Source organism: Hippopotamus amphibius, chromosome 2, assembly GCF_030028045.1.
Source record: "Hippopotamus amphibius kiboko isolate mHipAmp2 chromosome 2, mHipAmp2.hap2, whole genome shotgun sequence".
Taxonomy (NCBI): Eukaryota; Metazoa; Chordata; class Mammalia; order Artiodactyla; family Hippopotamidae; genus Hippopotamus; species Hippopotamus amphibius.
Genome location: NC_080187.1, coordinates 203,563,789 through 203,579,402, shown reverse-complemented (window position 1 = coordinate 203,579,402; position 15,614 = coordinate 203,563,789). Strand labels below are relative to the sequence as shown.

The following is a 15,614-nucleotide window of genomic DNA, read 5'->3' as shown; positions in this document are numbered from 1 at the left end:
GGAGTTTTATCGTGTCTGGCCTTACATGTAGGTCTTTAATCCATTTGGAGTTTATTTTTGTGTAAGGTGTTAGGGAGTGTTCTAATTTCCTTCTTTTACATGTTGCTGTCCAGTTTTCCCAGCACCACTTACTGAAGAGGCTGTCTTTTCTCCATTGTATATTCTTGCCTCCTTTGTCAAAGATAAGCTGCCCATATGTGCTTGAGCTTCTCTCTGAGTTCTCTATTCTGTTCCATTGATCTTCCTTTCTATTTTTGTGCCAGTACCATACTGTGTTGATCACTGTGGCCTTATAGTATAGTTTGAAGTCAGGAAGCCTAATTCCACCAACTCCATTTTTCCTTTGCTTTGGCTGTTCAGTGTCTTTTGCATTTCCATACAAATCCTAAGATTTCTTGTTCTAGTTCTGTGAAAAATGCCATTGGTAATTTGATAGGGATAGTGTTGAATCTGTAAATTGCCTTAGGTAGTACAGTCATTTTCACAATGTTGATTCTTCCAATCCAGGAACATGGTATGTCCCTCCATCTGTTTGTATCATCTTTGATTTCTTTCATCAATGTCTTAAAGTTTTCTGCATACAGATCTTTTGCCTCCTTAGGCAGGTTTATTCCTAGGTATTTTATTCTTTTTGTTGCAATGGTGAATGGGAGAGTTTCCTTAATTTCTCTTTCTGCTCTTCCATTGTTAGTGTATAGGAATGCAAGAGATTTCTGTTCATTAATTTTGTATCCTGCTACTTTACTAAACTCATCAATGAGTGCTAGCAGTTTTCTGGTAGAGTCTTTAGGGTTTTCTATATATAATATCATGTCATCTGCAAAGAGTGACAATTTTACTTCTTCTTTTCCAATTTGGATTCCTTTTATTTCTTTTTCTTCTCTGATTGCTGCGACTAAAACTTCCAAAACTATGTTGAATAATAATGGTGAGAGTGGGCACCCTTGTCTTGTTGCTGTTCTTAGAGGGAATTCTTTCAGTTTTTCACCATTTAGAATGATGCTGGCTTTTGGTTTCTCATATGTGGCTTTTATTATGTTGAGGTAATTTTCTTCTATGCCCATTTTCTGGAGAGTTTTTATCATAAATGGATGTTGAATTTTGTCAAAAGCTTTTTCTGCATCTATTGAGATGATCATATGGTTTTTATCCTTGTTTGTTGATATGCTGTATCATGTTGATTGACTTGCATATATTGAAGAATCCTTGCATTCCAGGGATAAACCCCACTTGATCATGGTGTATGATTTTTTTAATGTGCTCTTGGATTCTGTTAGCTAGTATTTTGTTGAGGATTTTTGCATCTATCTTCATCAGTGATATTGGTCTGTAATTTTCTTTTTTTGTGGCATCTTTGCCTGGTTTTGGTATCAGGGTGATGCTGGCCTCATAGAATGAGTTTGGGAGTGTTCCTCCTTCTGCTATATTTTGGAAGAGTTTGAAAAGGATAGGTGTTAGCTCTTCTCGAAATGTTTAATAGAATTCGCCTGTGAAGCCATCTGGCCCTGGGCTTTTCTTTGTTGTTAGATTTTTAATCACAGCCTCGATTTCCGTAGTTGTGATTGGTCTGTTCATATTTTCTATTTCTTCCTTGTTAACTCTTGGAAGATTGTATTTTTCTAAGAATTTATCCATTTCTTCTACTTATCCAATTTATTGGCATATAGTTGCTTGTAGTAATCTCTCATGATCATTTGTATTTCTGTGGTGTTGGTTGTTACTTCTCCTTTTTCATTTCTAATTCTGTTGATTTGCGTCTTCTCCCTTGTTTTCCTAATGAGTCTGGCTAATGGTTTATCAATTTTGTTTATCTTCTCAAACAACCAGCTTTTAGTTTCATTAATTTTTGCTATTGTTTCCTTCCTATCTTTTTCATTTATTTCTGCTCTGATCTTTATGATTTCTTTCCTTCTGCTCACTTTGGGGTTTCTTTGTTCTTCTTTCTCTAATTGTTTTAGGTGTAAGGTTAGGTTGTTTATTCGATATTTTTCTTGTTTCTTGAGGTAGGACTATATTGCTATAAACTTCCCTCTTAGAACTGCTTTTGCTGTGTCCCATAGGTTTTGGGTTGTTGTGTTTTCATTGTCATTTGTTTCTAGATATTATTTGATTTCCTCTTTGATTTCTTTAATGATTTCTTGGTTGTTTAATAGTGTATTGTTTAGCCTCCATGTGTTTGTATTTTTTGCAGTTTTCTTCCTGTAATTTATATCTAGTCTCATGGCGCTGTGGTCAGAGAAGATGCTTGATATGATTTCAGTTTTCTTGAATTTACCAAGGCTTGATTTGTGACCCAAGATGTGGTCTATCCTGGAAAATGTTCCATGTGCACTTGAGAGGAAAGTGTATTCTGTCATTTTTCGATGGAATGTCCTGTAAATATCAATTAAGTCGAGATGGTCTCATGTGTCATTTAAAGCTTGTGTGTCCTTATTTATTTTCTGTTTGGATGATCTGTCCATTGATGTAAGTGGGGTGTTTAAGTCTCCTACTGTTATTGTGTTACTGTCGGTGTCCCCTTTTATGGCTGTTAGCATTTGCCTTATGTGTTGAGGTGCTCCTATGTTGGGTGTGTAGATATTTACCATTGTGATATGTTCTTCTTGGATGGATCCCTTGATCATTATGTAGTGTCCTTCCTTGTCTCTTGTAATAGTCTTTACTTTAAAGTCTAATTTGTCTGATATGAGTATCGCTACTCCAGCTTTCTTTTAACTTCCATTTGCATGGAGTATCTTTTTCCATCCCTTTACTTTCAGTCTATATGTATCCCTTGGTCTGAAGTGGGTTTCTTGTAGGCAGCATATGTAAGGGTCTTGTTTTTGTATCCATTCAGCCAGTCTGTGTCTTTTGTTTGGAGCATTTAATCCATTTACATTTAACGTGATTATTGACATGTGTGTTTCTGTTACCATTTCTTATTTGTTTTGGGTTTGTTTTTATAGGTGTTTTCCTTCTCTTGTATTTCCTACTTAGAAAAGTTCCTTTAGCACTTGTTGTAAGGCTGGTTTGGTGGTGCTGAATTCTCTTAACTTTTGCTTGTCTGGAACGCTTTTGATTTCTCTGTTGAATCTGAATGAGATTCTTGCTGGGTAGAGTATTCTTGGCTGTAGGTTTCTCTCTTTCAGGACTGTCAGTATATTCTGCCATTCCCTTCTGGCCTGCAGAGTTTCTGCAGAAAGATCAGCTATTATCCTTATGGGGTTTCCCTTATATGTTATTTGTTGCTTTTCTCTTGCAGCTTTTAATATTTTTTCTTTTTGTTTAATTTTCATTAGTTTGAGTAATATGCATCTCGCTGTATTTCTCCTTGGGTTTATTCTGTATGGGACTCTCTGCGCTTCTTAGACTTGATGAATTATTTCCTCTCCCATGTTGGGGAAGTTTTCCACTATAACCTCTTCAAATATTTTCTCAGACCCTTTCTTTTTTTCTTCTTCTTCTGAGATGCCTATGGTTTGAATGTTGGTGCACTTAATATTATCACCAGGGTCTCTGAGACTGACTTCCATTCTTTTTATTCTTTTTTCTTTTTCCTGCTCTGTGGCAGTTATTTTCCCCATTCTATCTTCCAGCTCACTTATTCGTTCTTCTGCCTCAGTTATTCTGCTGTTTATACCATCTAGAGTATTTTTAATTTCAGTTATTTTGTTGTCCATTGCTGTTTGTTTGTTCTTTAGTTCTTCTGAGTCCTTGTTAACTGTTTCTTGTATTTTCTGTATTTTGTTATCGAGATTTTTGTATCATTTTTACTATCATTACTCTGAATTCTTTTTCAGGCATTTTTCCTATTTCCTCTTCATTTTTTTGGTCTTGTGGGTTCTTTTCCTGCTCATTTGCTTGCATGCTGTTTCTTTGTTTTCTCATGGTAGTCCAAACTTCAGAGGTTGCTTGTCCCGGCAATAAAGGGATTTAAAGAAGACTGTCCAAGCCCCAGGCTAATGGTAGAGTGTTGAGTCAAACAAATACTAAGTTAAGGAAACACATACCTGAGTAAGACACACAAATACTGAATCCAACAGAACATGACATTAGAACGACCTGACATAAGAACCCCAGTATGCTATCAGACATTCAAAGAGAAAACCAACAGAAATTTGAAACCAAAACAGAACAAAACACAAACAAAAGCAAAAACAAACAAGCAAATAACACCACACACACATGAACACAAATCCAGGGAGATAGTGAAAGCTAGGATCAAATAAAGAGCTAGAGTACCACCAGACAGACTGAAGATTCTCAGAATGAAATCAGACAATTATACTTAGAACTAAGATAAAGACCAAAACCTAATAATAAATACCAAAGCAATATGTCATCTGGAGAATAAAGCAAGGGGACAGAGCAGATCGATAATATTGCTTCTGAGTATATTAAGATAAACTAAAAACGGATAGATAGAAGACAGGGCAACAGAAGAGCATAGTGTGACTGGAAATATGAAAATAAAAAGAAAGAAATAGAAATGTATAAAAGATAGAAATGAAAAGAAGGTAGGAGAGATACAGTTAGAACTACAAAAAACTTAGCTAGAAATAGAAATATAGAAAAAGGCTAAAAATAAAAATAGAATGAAAAATGGAATAAAAAATGTTATAAAACTTGTAGATCCCTTAGGACTAAGATCGTAATTAAAAAAAACAGAAAAACAAAAAAAAACTAGAACTGACCCCAAAATGGACCAGTTCAGTAGAATGAATACTAATATTTCTGCTTCCTTGGGGTCTCAACTGTAAGTATCCTTCTACCCACCTTGGGTTTTTTGTATTATCCTGCATCCAGCAGAACTTCCTTTATTGTTCGTCTGTAAGCGCTGGTGTGTGGGGAGGGAGAGGGTACAATAGTGGCTCCTTCCCTTGGGAGTGAGTGAGCAGTGGCGCCCTGTCTGGGACACGGCGGTTCAGCCGGGTGTGGCAGTGCCTATTGCAGAGGGACGCCGGAGGCTCAAGTGTCCCAGAGTTGGGCCACTTTGTGGGACTTTTGGTTCTCGGCTGCAGGCACTCTAAGCCAGCCCCGCCCGGGGGCCTTTGTTATCCTTGATGTCTTGGCTTGGCCACCAGGTTCCTTCCTCTGTCTGTCACAGGCGTGGAGAGAAAGGCTGCGCCCGCAGCTCCTACCCCCTGCTTGTGGGTCATCAGTATTGAGCCGCCACTATGGTCTCACAGCTCTCTGCGGTAGGCACTCCTCACTGCGGGCCTCTTCCCTCCTGTCCACCCCGGTCCGTCTCCCCACCACCAACAATGTTTCTCACCCTGAACCAGCTCTCCGGTTCCCATGCTCCCGCTTCAAGACCCCCTTTCCAGCTGTGAAGTGATGTCTCAGTCCGGGCATGCTGAGCCGTGGTGTGGACCGACCGTGTGTTTCTCACTCCCTCCCGTCTGCCACAGCTCAGCCGCTTCACCCTCTTTGAAGTGTCGCAAATGTCTCCCTATTGGTTATGTCGGGATCTTTGCAGTCCTTTTTGGTGTCCGAGATCGTTTTCTGGTGTTTAGCTGGTTCTCTGGGGGAATTATTGCATCTTTTGGTGTATTCCTAATGCATCTGTAGAGAGGGATGCATTCCACGTCCTTCTACTTCGTGGCAATCTTTCTTCCAGTCAGGAGGTGTATTCTTCACCACTGTGCCACCTGGGAAGTCCTTAACTGATCTTTTTTTCTTTTTTTTTTTTAAGAACTTTTATTGAGATACAGTTAACAGACAATAAACAGCATATATTTAGAGTGTACAATTTGGTATCCCAATCTCCCAATTCATCCCCCCCCAACCCTCCCCACTTTCCCCACTTGGTGTCCATGTGTTTGTTCTCTACATCTGTGTCTCTATTTCTGCCTTGCATTTCCTCTTTCATAGTTGTTGGCACTTGCCTTATGTGTTGAGGTGCTCCTATATTGGGTTCATGTATATTTATAATTGTTATCTCCTCTCCTTGGGTGGATCCCTTGATCTTTATGTAATATCCTTTCTTGTCTCTTGTAACATTTTTTATTTTAAAGTCTATTTTATCTGATATGACTATTACTACTCCAGCTTTCTTTTGATTTTCATCTGCATGGAATATCTTTTTCCATCTCCTCACTTTCAGTCTGTATGTGTGCCTAGGTCTGAAGTGGGTCTCTTGTAGACAGCATATATATGGGTCTTGTTTTTGCATCCATTCAGCCAGTCTGTGTCTTCTGGTTGGTGCATTTAGTCCATGTGCATTCAAGGTAACTTTCGATATGTATGTTTCTATTACCATTTTCTTAATTTTTTTGTTTTTGTTTTTGTAGGTCCTTCTCTTCTGTTTCCCGCTTAGAGAAGTTCCTTTAGCATTTGTTGTAGGGCTGGTTTGGTGATGCTGAACTCTCTTAGCTGTTGCTTGTCTGTAAAGCTTTTGATTTCTCCGTTGAATCTGAATGAGATCCTTGCTGGGTAGATTATTCTTGGTTGTAGGTTCTTCCCTTTCATCACTTGAAATATATCATGCCACTCCCTTCTGGTCTGCAGAGTTTCTGCTGAGAAATCAGCTGTTAACATTATGGGAGTTCCCTTGTAAGTTATTTGTCGTTTTTCCCTTGTTGCTTTTAATAACATTTCTCTCTTTAATTTTTGTCAGCTTGACTAATATATGTCTTGGCGTGTTTCTCTTTGGGTTTATCCTGCCTGGGGCTCTCTGCACTTCCTGGACTTGGGTAGCTATTTCCTTTCCCATGTTAGGGAAGTTTCCAACTATAATCTCTTCCAATATTTTCTCAGGTACTTTCTCTCTCTCGTCTCCTTCTGGGACCCCTATAATGCACATGTTGGTGTGTTTAACATTGTCCCAGAGGTCTCTTAAGCTGTCTTCAGTTCTTTTCATTCTTTTTTCTTTATTCTTTTCTGCATCCTTGATGATCACCATTCTGTCTTTCAGGTCACGTATTCGCCCTTCTGCCTCGGTTAATCTGCTATTGGTTCCTTCTAGTGTATTTTTCATTTCAGTGATTGTGTTGCATATCTCTGTTTGTTTGCTCTTTAATTCTTCTAGGTCTTTGGTAAACTTTTCGGTCTTTGCATCCCGTCTTTTTTCAAAGTCTTGGATCATATTCACTATCATTATTCTGAATTCTTTTCTGGAAGGGTGCCTATCTCCTCTTCATTTAGTTGTTTTTCTGGGGCTTTATCCTGTCCCTTTATCTGGTACAAAGTCCTCTGCTTTTTCATTTTCTCTATCTTTCCGTGGCTGTGGTTTTCAGTTCTGCAAGACGAAATACTGCTGATACTGCTTGATACTGCTGTCTGTCCTCTTGTGAAGGAAGCTATTTAGGAGGTTCTTGCATGCTCCCTCATGGGAGGGACTGATGGTGGGTAGGGCTGGGTGGGCGGAGCTCAGTAAAGCTTTAATCCAATTTGGTGGGCGGAGCTCAGTAAAACTTTAATCTTCTTGTCTGCTAATGGGTGGGGCTGTGTTAACACCTTGTTGGTTGTTTGGCCTGAGGCCACCTAGTGCTGGAGCCCACAGGCTCTTTGATGGGACTAATGGCAGACTCTGGAAGGGCTCACACCAATAAGCAGTTCCCAAAACCCCTGTTGCCAGTGCCCCTGTCTCCTTGGTGAGCCACAGCTGCCCCCCACCTCTGCAGGCAACCCTCCAACCCCAGCAGGTAGGTCTGGTTCAGACTCCTATGGGGTCACTGCTCCTTCCCCCTGGGTCCTGGTGAGCACATTTTTTTGTGTGTCCTTCAAGAATGGAGTCTCTGTTTCCCCCAGTCCTGTGGAGGTCCTGCAATCAAATCCCACTGGCTTTCAGGGTCTGATTCTCTGGGGATTCCTCCTCCCGTTGCTGGACTCCCAGGTTGGGAAGCCTGATGTGGGGCTCAGAACCCTCACTTTAGTGGGTGGACTTCTGCAGTATAACTGTTCTCCAGTTTGTGAGTCACCCACCCAGCATTTATGGGATTTGATTTTAACACGATTGCGCCCCTCCTACTGTCTCATTGTGGCTTCTCCTTTGTCTCTGGATGTGGGGTGTCTTTTTTGTTGAGTTCCAGTGTCTTTCTGTCGATGATTGTTCAGCAGTTAGTTGTAATTCCGGTGTTCTTGCAAGAGGGAGTGAGTGCATGTCCTCCAACTCCGCCATCTTAATCCTATCTGCCTGATCTTTTTTGATTTTGAACTAGAATGTAAATTTTATAAGGACAAGGATTATGTCTGTCCTGGTCACTCAGATGTCCTTAGTGGCTGGTACAGACTGATATGTGACAGATGATACCCAATAAATATTTTATTGAAACTTGAATGAAGTGAAAAACAGAAATGTTGAAGAAGAAAATAGAAAGGTGATTTGATTCTATATATGGTTATCCAGTGCCAGGCTGAGTCACTTTGTGGGAGTTAGAAGGAAGCTATATTCTGATTCTGAATAGGAAGGTTGTGTCTAATAAATGAAGTTTACTTTTGAGAGATTTCAATTTGAGTGTTTTATGAAGTTTTCGATGGATGTTCTCTCAAGTCAATTGTCTTCTTCATTTAGAATCTGAAGATGAGTATTTTGATGCTGAGGATGGAGACACACAGACTGTGTGTAAAAGTATGAAAGGGTCAGACATAAAAAAAGTTGCTGAGGCCCCAAATGAGGAGCTCATTAATCTTCTACTGAAGTTTGAAGTTAAAGAGGTATGTATATATTTGTTGTCCATAAACAAATATGTTGTTGTTACTCCTGTCCTTATAAACTATCTCATGTTAGACCCAAACATTAAGTATATTTAATATGTGGTACTCTCTCTTCCCTGCTGCCACACACACGCACACACACACACACACACACACACACACACAGAGTTCTAAGAAAATGAAATGTTATTTTGTAAAAATAGGTATAAGTGTGATCTATAGTATATCTGATCTATCCTGGAAAAGCTCGAGACTCTTAATTTGGATTTTCTTTTCTGTAGAAATTTTCTGTGACGTTTAATTTTTTCAATTTTTAAGCGAAAGAATATAGTTTATTGTTATGTTTATAATTTAGAAAAATGTAAGCAACCTAAATTTGAAACATGTCTTTTGCAGCCTTTAAAAGTCATGTAATGATAAAAGGAGACATTGACATGAAGAGGTGTTCACAGTATATCTTTATTTGGGGATAAAAAAGAGATTACAGTTCCAAGGGTATTATGATTCCATTTAGAGTTTAAACACACACACATACTTTTTAAAAAAATAAATGACAGTGTTCCTCTCTGTGTGGTGGGATTATAGTTTTCATTTTTGCCTATTTGCTTCTATATGTATTGAAAATTTTTTAATGAGTTTGCATTGCTTTGAAATAAAATACCAAAGGTATGAAAAGGAGGTGTTTCTTATTGACTACTTTATATCTAGTATTATTGGTATTTGTTTAAAGAAAGATACGTTCTCCATGTTTAGCCTCCTTTCTCTCCTGCTCCCATCTAACATATCAGAAAACCCCTTGATTTTACCTTCAAAATATATTCAAATGATTGCCCTTCCCTTACACTGCTGTTGCACTTTCCAAGCCACCATCATCTTTTGCTTGGACTATTACAGTAGCCTCTTAACAGTCTCTCTGCTTCCATCATGGACTCTGTTTTCCAGTAGCTAGAGTGATCCTTTTAAAAGGAAAATCAGGTCATGCCATTGCTTTGCTCTTAACCCTACATGGGCTTCCCATCTCACTCACAGTAAAGAGCTAAATTCTTGCCATGGCCTACAAGGCCTCACATGGTCTACAAGTCACACCATATGACTTCTTTGGCTTCATCTGCAGTTCTCTTCTGCCTTGCTCATTTTGCTCCAGCCATATTTCATTTATTCCTTCGAAAAATATTTATTAAGTGTCATCATGTACCAGGCATTGTTTGAGATACTAGAGCTACAGTAGTGAGCAAAGTTCTTGCCTCATGGAGCTTATAGTTGCCTTTTGTTCTTTCTTGTGTGTACCAAAGCATATTCTTTGTGCTTGCTGTTTCCTTTGCCTGGAGAACTCTTTTCCTGCATGACTAGATTCTTTTCTTCCTTTAGAAATGCCATTTTATTGGAAAGGCCTGACCACACAACGCAAGATAGCAACCTTTGCTTTTCCCCACCCTCCGTAGAATGTAAGCTTCATGACGACAAGGACCTTGTCTGTCGTGGTCATTTTGATGTTCGTAGTGGCTGACACATCCTCATACGTGGGAGATGATGCTCAGTAAATATTTTATTGAGTATGGAATGAATGAACTAAAGTGGTAAACAATCAAAATCATCTAAGAAAAAATAGTAGTGCTGTTTGAAATATTTTTCCCAATTTGACCTTTTTTTTTTGCCGTTCTGAAGTTTTCAGTATTTCTATAGTGAAATTTATCTAATTTTTTCTTTATATTCTAGTTTTAGTGCATGTGTAGAAAATTATCCTCATTTCAGAAATATTTACCCATGATTCTATTTATTGTTTTGATTTTAATGCTTTCATTTAAATCATTGATTTATTTGAAATTTATTTTTGTATATCAATTCCATATTGAATATTTTACTGTACTGTTTTATTGTTTCTGTTTTTCAGTTGGCACTCCTGGTTTTTCTTAGGTATATGATTACATCACTGCTAATATTAGTTTTTGCTTTTTTTCAGCATTTCTATTTTTCCAGTTACTATGGCTGGCTTGTAGGTTTTCCCAAAATGTAGTTGTTCAAAACAACTATTTTATCTTGCTAACAGTTTTGTGGGTTAGGAATTCTGGAAGGGCCCAGCTTAGTTATTTTTGCATGAAGTCTTTCACATGTTTTTAGTCCGATTTGACTGGAATAGCATTGATCTGAACTCTCAGAGCGTCTCAGAGGTGGGTCACCCATGAGGCTGGCAATTGATACCAGAGGTTGGCTGGGAGCTCGGCTGGGACTGTTGCCCACAGTACCAACCCGTAGCCTCCTGAGCATGGCGGCTTCAGGGTAGTTGAACTTTTTACATGGCAACTAACTTACCCCAGAATGAGAAATCCCAGGTGGAAGTTTCATGGCTTTTTTTGGCTTTGGAAATCCTTATAGTATCACTTCCTCTGTACAGTATTGATTGAAGCAATCACAACCCTGGCCAAATTCTTAGTGTTTGGTGGGGAAGACTTCCATCTCTTGATGGAGATCAAAGAAATTGCATGTTTTAAAAATGGCCACATATATGTTTTATTTTTCATTGGGTAAATATACTGGCTACTATTTCTACAATAAATTTGAATAGTAGTGTAATAGTAAATGTCGTTGTCTTACTTTGTGACACTAATGGAGATGATTTTTATATCACTAGATATGACTTTTAGGTTTGAGATAAAGGTTTTAAAAAATCATGTTAAGGAAGAATTCATACATTCCTATTTTTACTAAATTAAAAAAGTAAATCAACAAGGATATAAAGTGTCATCATGATTTTTATGTATTTTTTTTACAATAAACTACATATATTTAAAGTGTCATCATGATTTTTAGATAGATGTAGTTATATTCTCAGTAATAAAATTTAAGACGATAACTTCCAATCGTGGTAAATAACTTGATGGTAGTAGAAGACTATGTGCACATTTCTAAGATTGTCATGATGATGTACGTGAAGAAGGGTTTTGTATTTTCAAGTATGATTCAAAGTACTTATCAACCTTTCATTGGTTGTTCTGATTGTTTTAGGTGATTTTGGAATTTACCAAACAACAGAAGGAAGAAGATACAATTCTAGTGTTTAATGTTACTCAGTTAGGAACAGAGGCTACAATGAGAACATTTGATTTAACTGTGGTTTCTTATTTAAAGAAAATCAGCCTGGATTATCATGAAATTCAAGGTAACAGCCATAAAAATAGAAATAATAGACAATAACAGATTTAGTATCACTTTTGAGTGTCTGAAATACTTTCATTTATATAGTAATAATTATAATAAATAACAGCAGTATTCTAAGCATTTTATAAATAATAACTCATTTAATTCTTATAACAATTCTGTGAGAGAGGCAGTGCTGTTATCTCCAGTTTACACAAGAGGAAATAATGTCGTAAGTTGGTTACATAATTTACCCAAGGTCACACTGTTAGTTAGTGGCTGAACCATGATTAAGACCCTAGAAGTCTGGCCTTACGGTGGTCTGTATTCTTAACTACTATGATCTGTTCAGAGTCCATATAAATCCCCTTTATACAGGGAGTATTATTCCCATTTTACAAACAAAGGAAAGTTAAACAAAGAGAGATTAACTGGATTGCTCAAGATCATGCATCTTATGAATGGCAAAACCTAGAATTTATCTCTGGTCTTAAAATACCGAAGTCCTTGTTCTTTCAATTCAGTAGTGTTCACGTATCAGAAGCAGCATCTGGTTATAAAAATAAAAATGGTGGGACGTAAAATTAATTCTTTCAGAAGCTTTTATGGTTTATGCATTTCAGTGTACATCTTGTGTACTCATTGGATGTTTGAGGAATGAAGGAATGGGTGAATCCACAGTAATTAAAGTTACCTAATATTTGTCTAATATTTTAGTCAAATATAAAGACCTATTTCAAAAAAAATTTTTTTAATAGCTCTAACTAAAATTAACTTCAGCTTAGAAGAAAAATGTTTTTGTGTGTTAGGAAGCTCCTATAAGCACTGTGGAGAGATGGAGTTTACCTTACTGTCTTAAGGGGAAAAAAATATAAGTAATAAATTTGCTAGGCTCTTTTTTCCTTTAGAGAAAGTTATTTCAGTGGAAAATTCTGAGATGTCTCAGAAACAGGAGTTATAAAACTGCAAATAAGAAACGGTGGATAAAAGGGTGGATAAATCGCTTCCCTCTCCACGGCTCCTGGAGGCAGTTCCTTGGTACATCTGCATGAGGATATAGAGGACATCTGGTAGTACCTGTGGTTTTTAAATTTAAAGAAATTGAACAATTCCCCTTCCTTCAAAAAAATATTTCCTCTTCTGTGTAAGCCTTCTGTTAGTCTAAACAAAGGAAACTTATTTAAATTTCGTTAATATGAATGAAATTTTAGAGCTCAGTGGAATACTGGATGTTTTTCTAGTTCAACCTCATTGTTATGTAGTTGAGAAAACTGAAGTTAAATAGCTTTTTGTAAAGGTAGAGGTGAAATAGAATTTATATTTCCTGATTCTTATACCTGTAGTCTTTCTGCTGCCTTACAAATGTACATATGGTCTTAAAAATATCTAGAGAAGTTTTGATTACTTTTGAACATAGGTGTAAGATCAAAGAAGATAAATACATGTTTTTAAGTAAATTGGATGCCAGAGGTAAGGTAAGAATTTGGATTGGTTTATTTCTTTACCAGTGATGACCTGAATATTTAATAACTGGGAAAATAGGTGCAGATAGTCTTTTAAAGCTTAATTAACAATTTTTTTTTAAAAAGACAAAGATGTTGAAAATTCCAAACTTAAAAAAGAACAATTTATTTAGAACACCTTTTTTCTTTTTCTTTAATCAAGGATCCAAAAAGAAGCCCCTTCACTTGATTAGCTCTTCTGATAAACCTGGATTAGATCTTTTAAAAGTGGAATGCATTAAGGTAAGGGTCATAGAATGTTTATTTATTGTATACTCTAAACTATGCTCTGGAAGGGAAAAGATGACAGTAGCTTATTAAAGGCTCTTGTTGTGTATCATAGCTTTGAATCATAGGGGTATGATTCAACAGAAAGCTACTGTTTCTCTTTCCATTTGCACACCTTCTTTCTTTTTCACTCAAGTGACAGGACTAGGATTTTACAAAGCCAAACTTTTTGTCCACAAAGATGGAAGTCTAGGATTAAGTAGGTCTTACTCCTATCTTCTGGGCGCATTTACCTACCTATATTCATTGTATGTATAGGCGACGTTTGGCTGAGTATCCTACATCAAAAGGGATAAAGTCAAATTGTATTTGGTTCAGTAGAGAATTGCCAGGATTTGGAAGGGACTCAAAAATATGTTATATGAAGAATGCTGAAGGAACTGGTGGTGGTTAGCTTCATTCAAGATTAGTTGATTTGTTTAATTATTCAATAACTGTTGAATGTTTTTTGTGTCACATTCTGTTAGGCATTTGGGATAGAGATGAAAAACATTCTCTATTCTCAAGGAATTTATAGACCACTAGGGACATAGGTAAACAAAAATTAAAATATAATGTGTTTGGACTTCCCTGGTGGCACAGTGGTTAAGAATCTGCCTGCCAGTGCAGGGGACATGGGTTTGATCCCTGGTCCGAGAAGATCCCACATGCTGTGGAGCAGCTAAGCCCGAGCACCACAGCTACTGAGCTTGTGCTCTAGAGCCCATGAGCCACAACTGCTGAGCCCGTGCGCCACAACTGCCAAGCCTGTGTGCTGTAACTACTGAAGCCTGTGCATCTAGAGCCTGTGCATCTAGAGCCTGTGCTCTGCAGCAAGAGAAGCCACCGCAATGAGAAGTCTGCGCACCATAATGGAGAGTAGCCCCAGCCCACCACAACTAGAGAAAACCCACTCACAGCAATAAAGACCCAACACAGACAAAAATATATATATTCATATATATATATATGATTATATATGTGTGTGTGTATATATATAATGTCTTTGATTCTTTAATAAGGGAGAACACAAAACATTATGGGAGCAGAGAGGCAGTGATATTGATCTAGGCAGAAGGCTTCTTACAGGAGGTAAAACTTCGAATTTACTATGTATGTTCCCAAGAGACAGAACTTGAACCAACTGGTAATTATGATAGGAGATAGATTTTTTAAAAAATATTTATTTGCTTATTATTTCTTTATTTATTTTGGCTGCACCGGGTCTTAGTTGTAACATGTGGGGTCTTCTTTGCAGCATAATATGAGATCTTTAGTTGCGGCATGTAGACTTCTTAGGTGCAGTGTGCATACAGGATCTAGTTCCCCGACCAGGGATCGAACCCAGGCCCCCTGCATTGGCAGCATGGAGTCTTACCCATTGGACCACCAAGCAAGTCCCAGGAGATGGATTTTTGATTGTGTGAAGACCTCATTAAATCAAACTTCTCTAAAGTTTGGATTTCTGAGAAAATGGGGTTTCTGTCACTGGAGGTATCCTAAAATAGACTTGCTGAAAACTTTCTAAAGGGATTTAAACATTAGGTGATAGATGGGCTAGACTACCTTTAAACCTTCTAACCCTCCGAGTTCATCATTTTGATCCCTCGCTGCTGTTTCCCAAAAGCAAATTATGCCATGCTCTCCTCTGTTTGAAGAGGGGAACAAATTTATACTCTTATAATAAAGAAATAAATTTGGATGTAACTTTAAAATAATGATAATAAAATTAAATATATAATGTATTTAAAAATACAATTATAACTGAATAGAAATAAAGTACAGATTATAAGTAAATGGTTGAGTTACTTTGGTCTTAATTTCTTCTTTAGAACTTTTTTTTTCTTTTTTTTTTAGGCTGATAAGAATGGACCCAGTTTTCAAACTACTTTTGAAAGAACTGAACAAACACTTAAGGTAAGAAATTCTATTAAAAGAATAGATCTTATTTGAAAATAACTTACTCTGAAAGTCTTCAGTATCCTTTGAGGAACCATTAGAAGTTATAAATTAACCTCATGAATGCCTACCATGCCCTGTGTTTATGATTCAGGATAATGATACTGTTATTTT

At 37.3% G+C, this 15,614-nt stretch overlaps 1 protein-coding gene across 3 annotated transcripts in view; it reads left to right on the top strand.

Annotated features, from left to right (window-relative positions):
• VPS13C (vacuolar protein sorting 13 homolog C) overlaps positions 1 to 15,614 on the top strand; it is a 186,053-nt gene that overhangs the window by 80,119 nt on the left and 90,320 nt on the right. For all 3 annotated transcript variants that reach the window (XM_057722664.1, XM_057722667.1, XM_057722666.1), the window contains 4 exons: positions 8,495 to 8,637; positions 11,641 to 11,794; positions 13,438 to 13,517; positions 15,399 to 15,458. In XM_057722664.1, the coding sequence (XP_057578647.1) occupies positions 8,495 to 8,637; positions 11,641 to 11,794; positions 13,438 to 13,517; positions 15,399 to 15,458 (437 nt within the window). The remainder of the gene's footprint in view (positions 1 to 8,494; positions 8,638 to 11,640; positions 11,795 to 13,437; positions 13,518 to 15,398; positions 15,459 to 15,614) is intronic.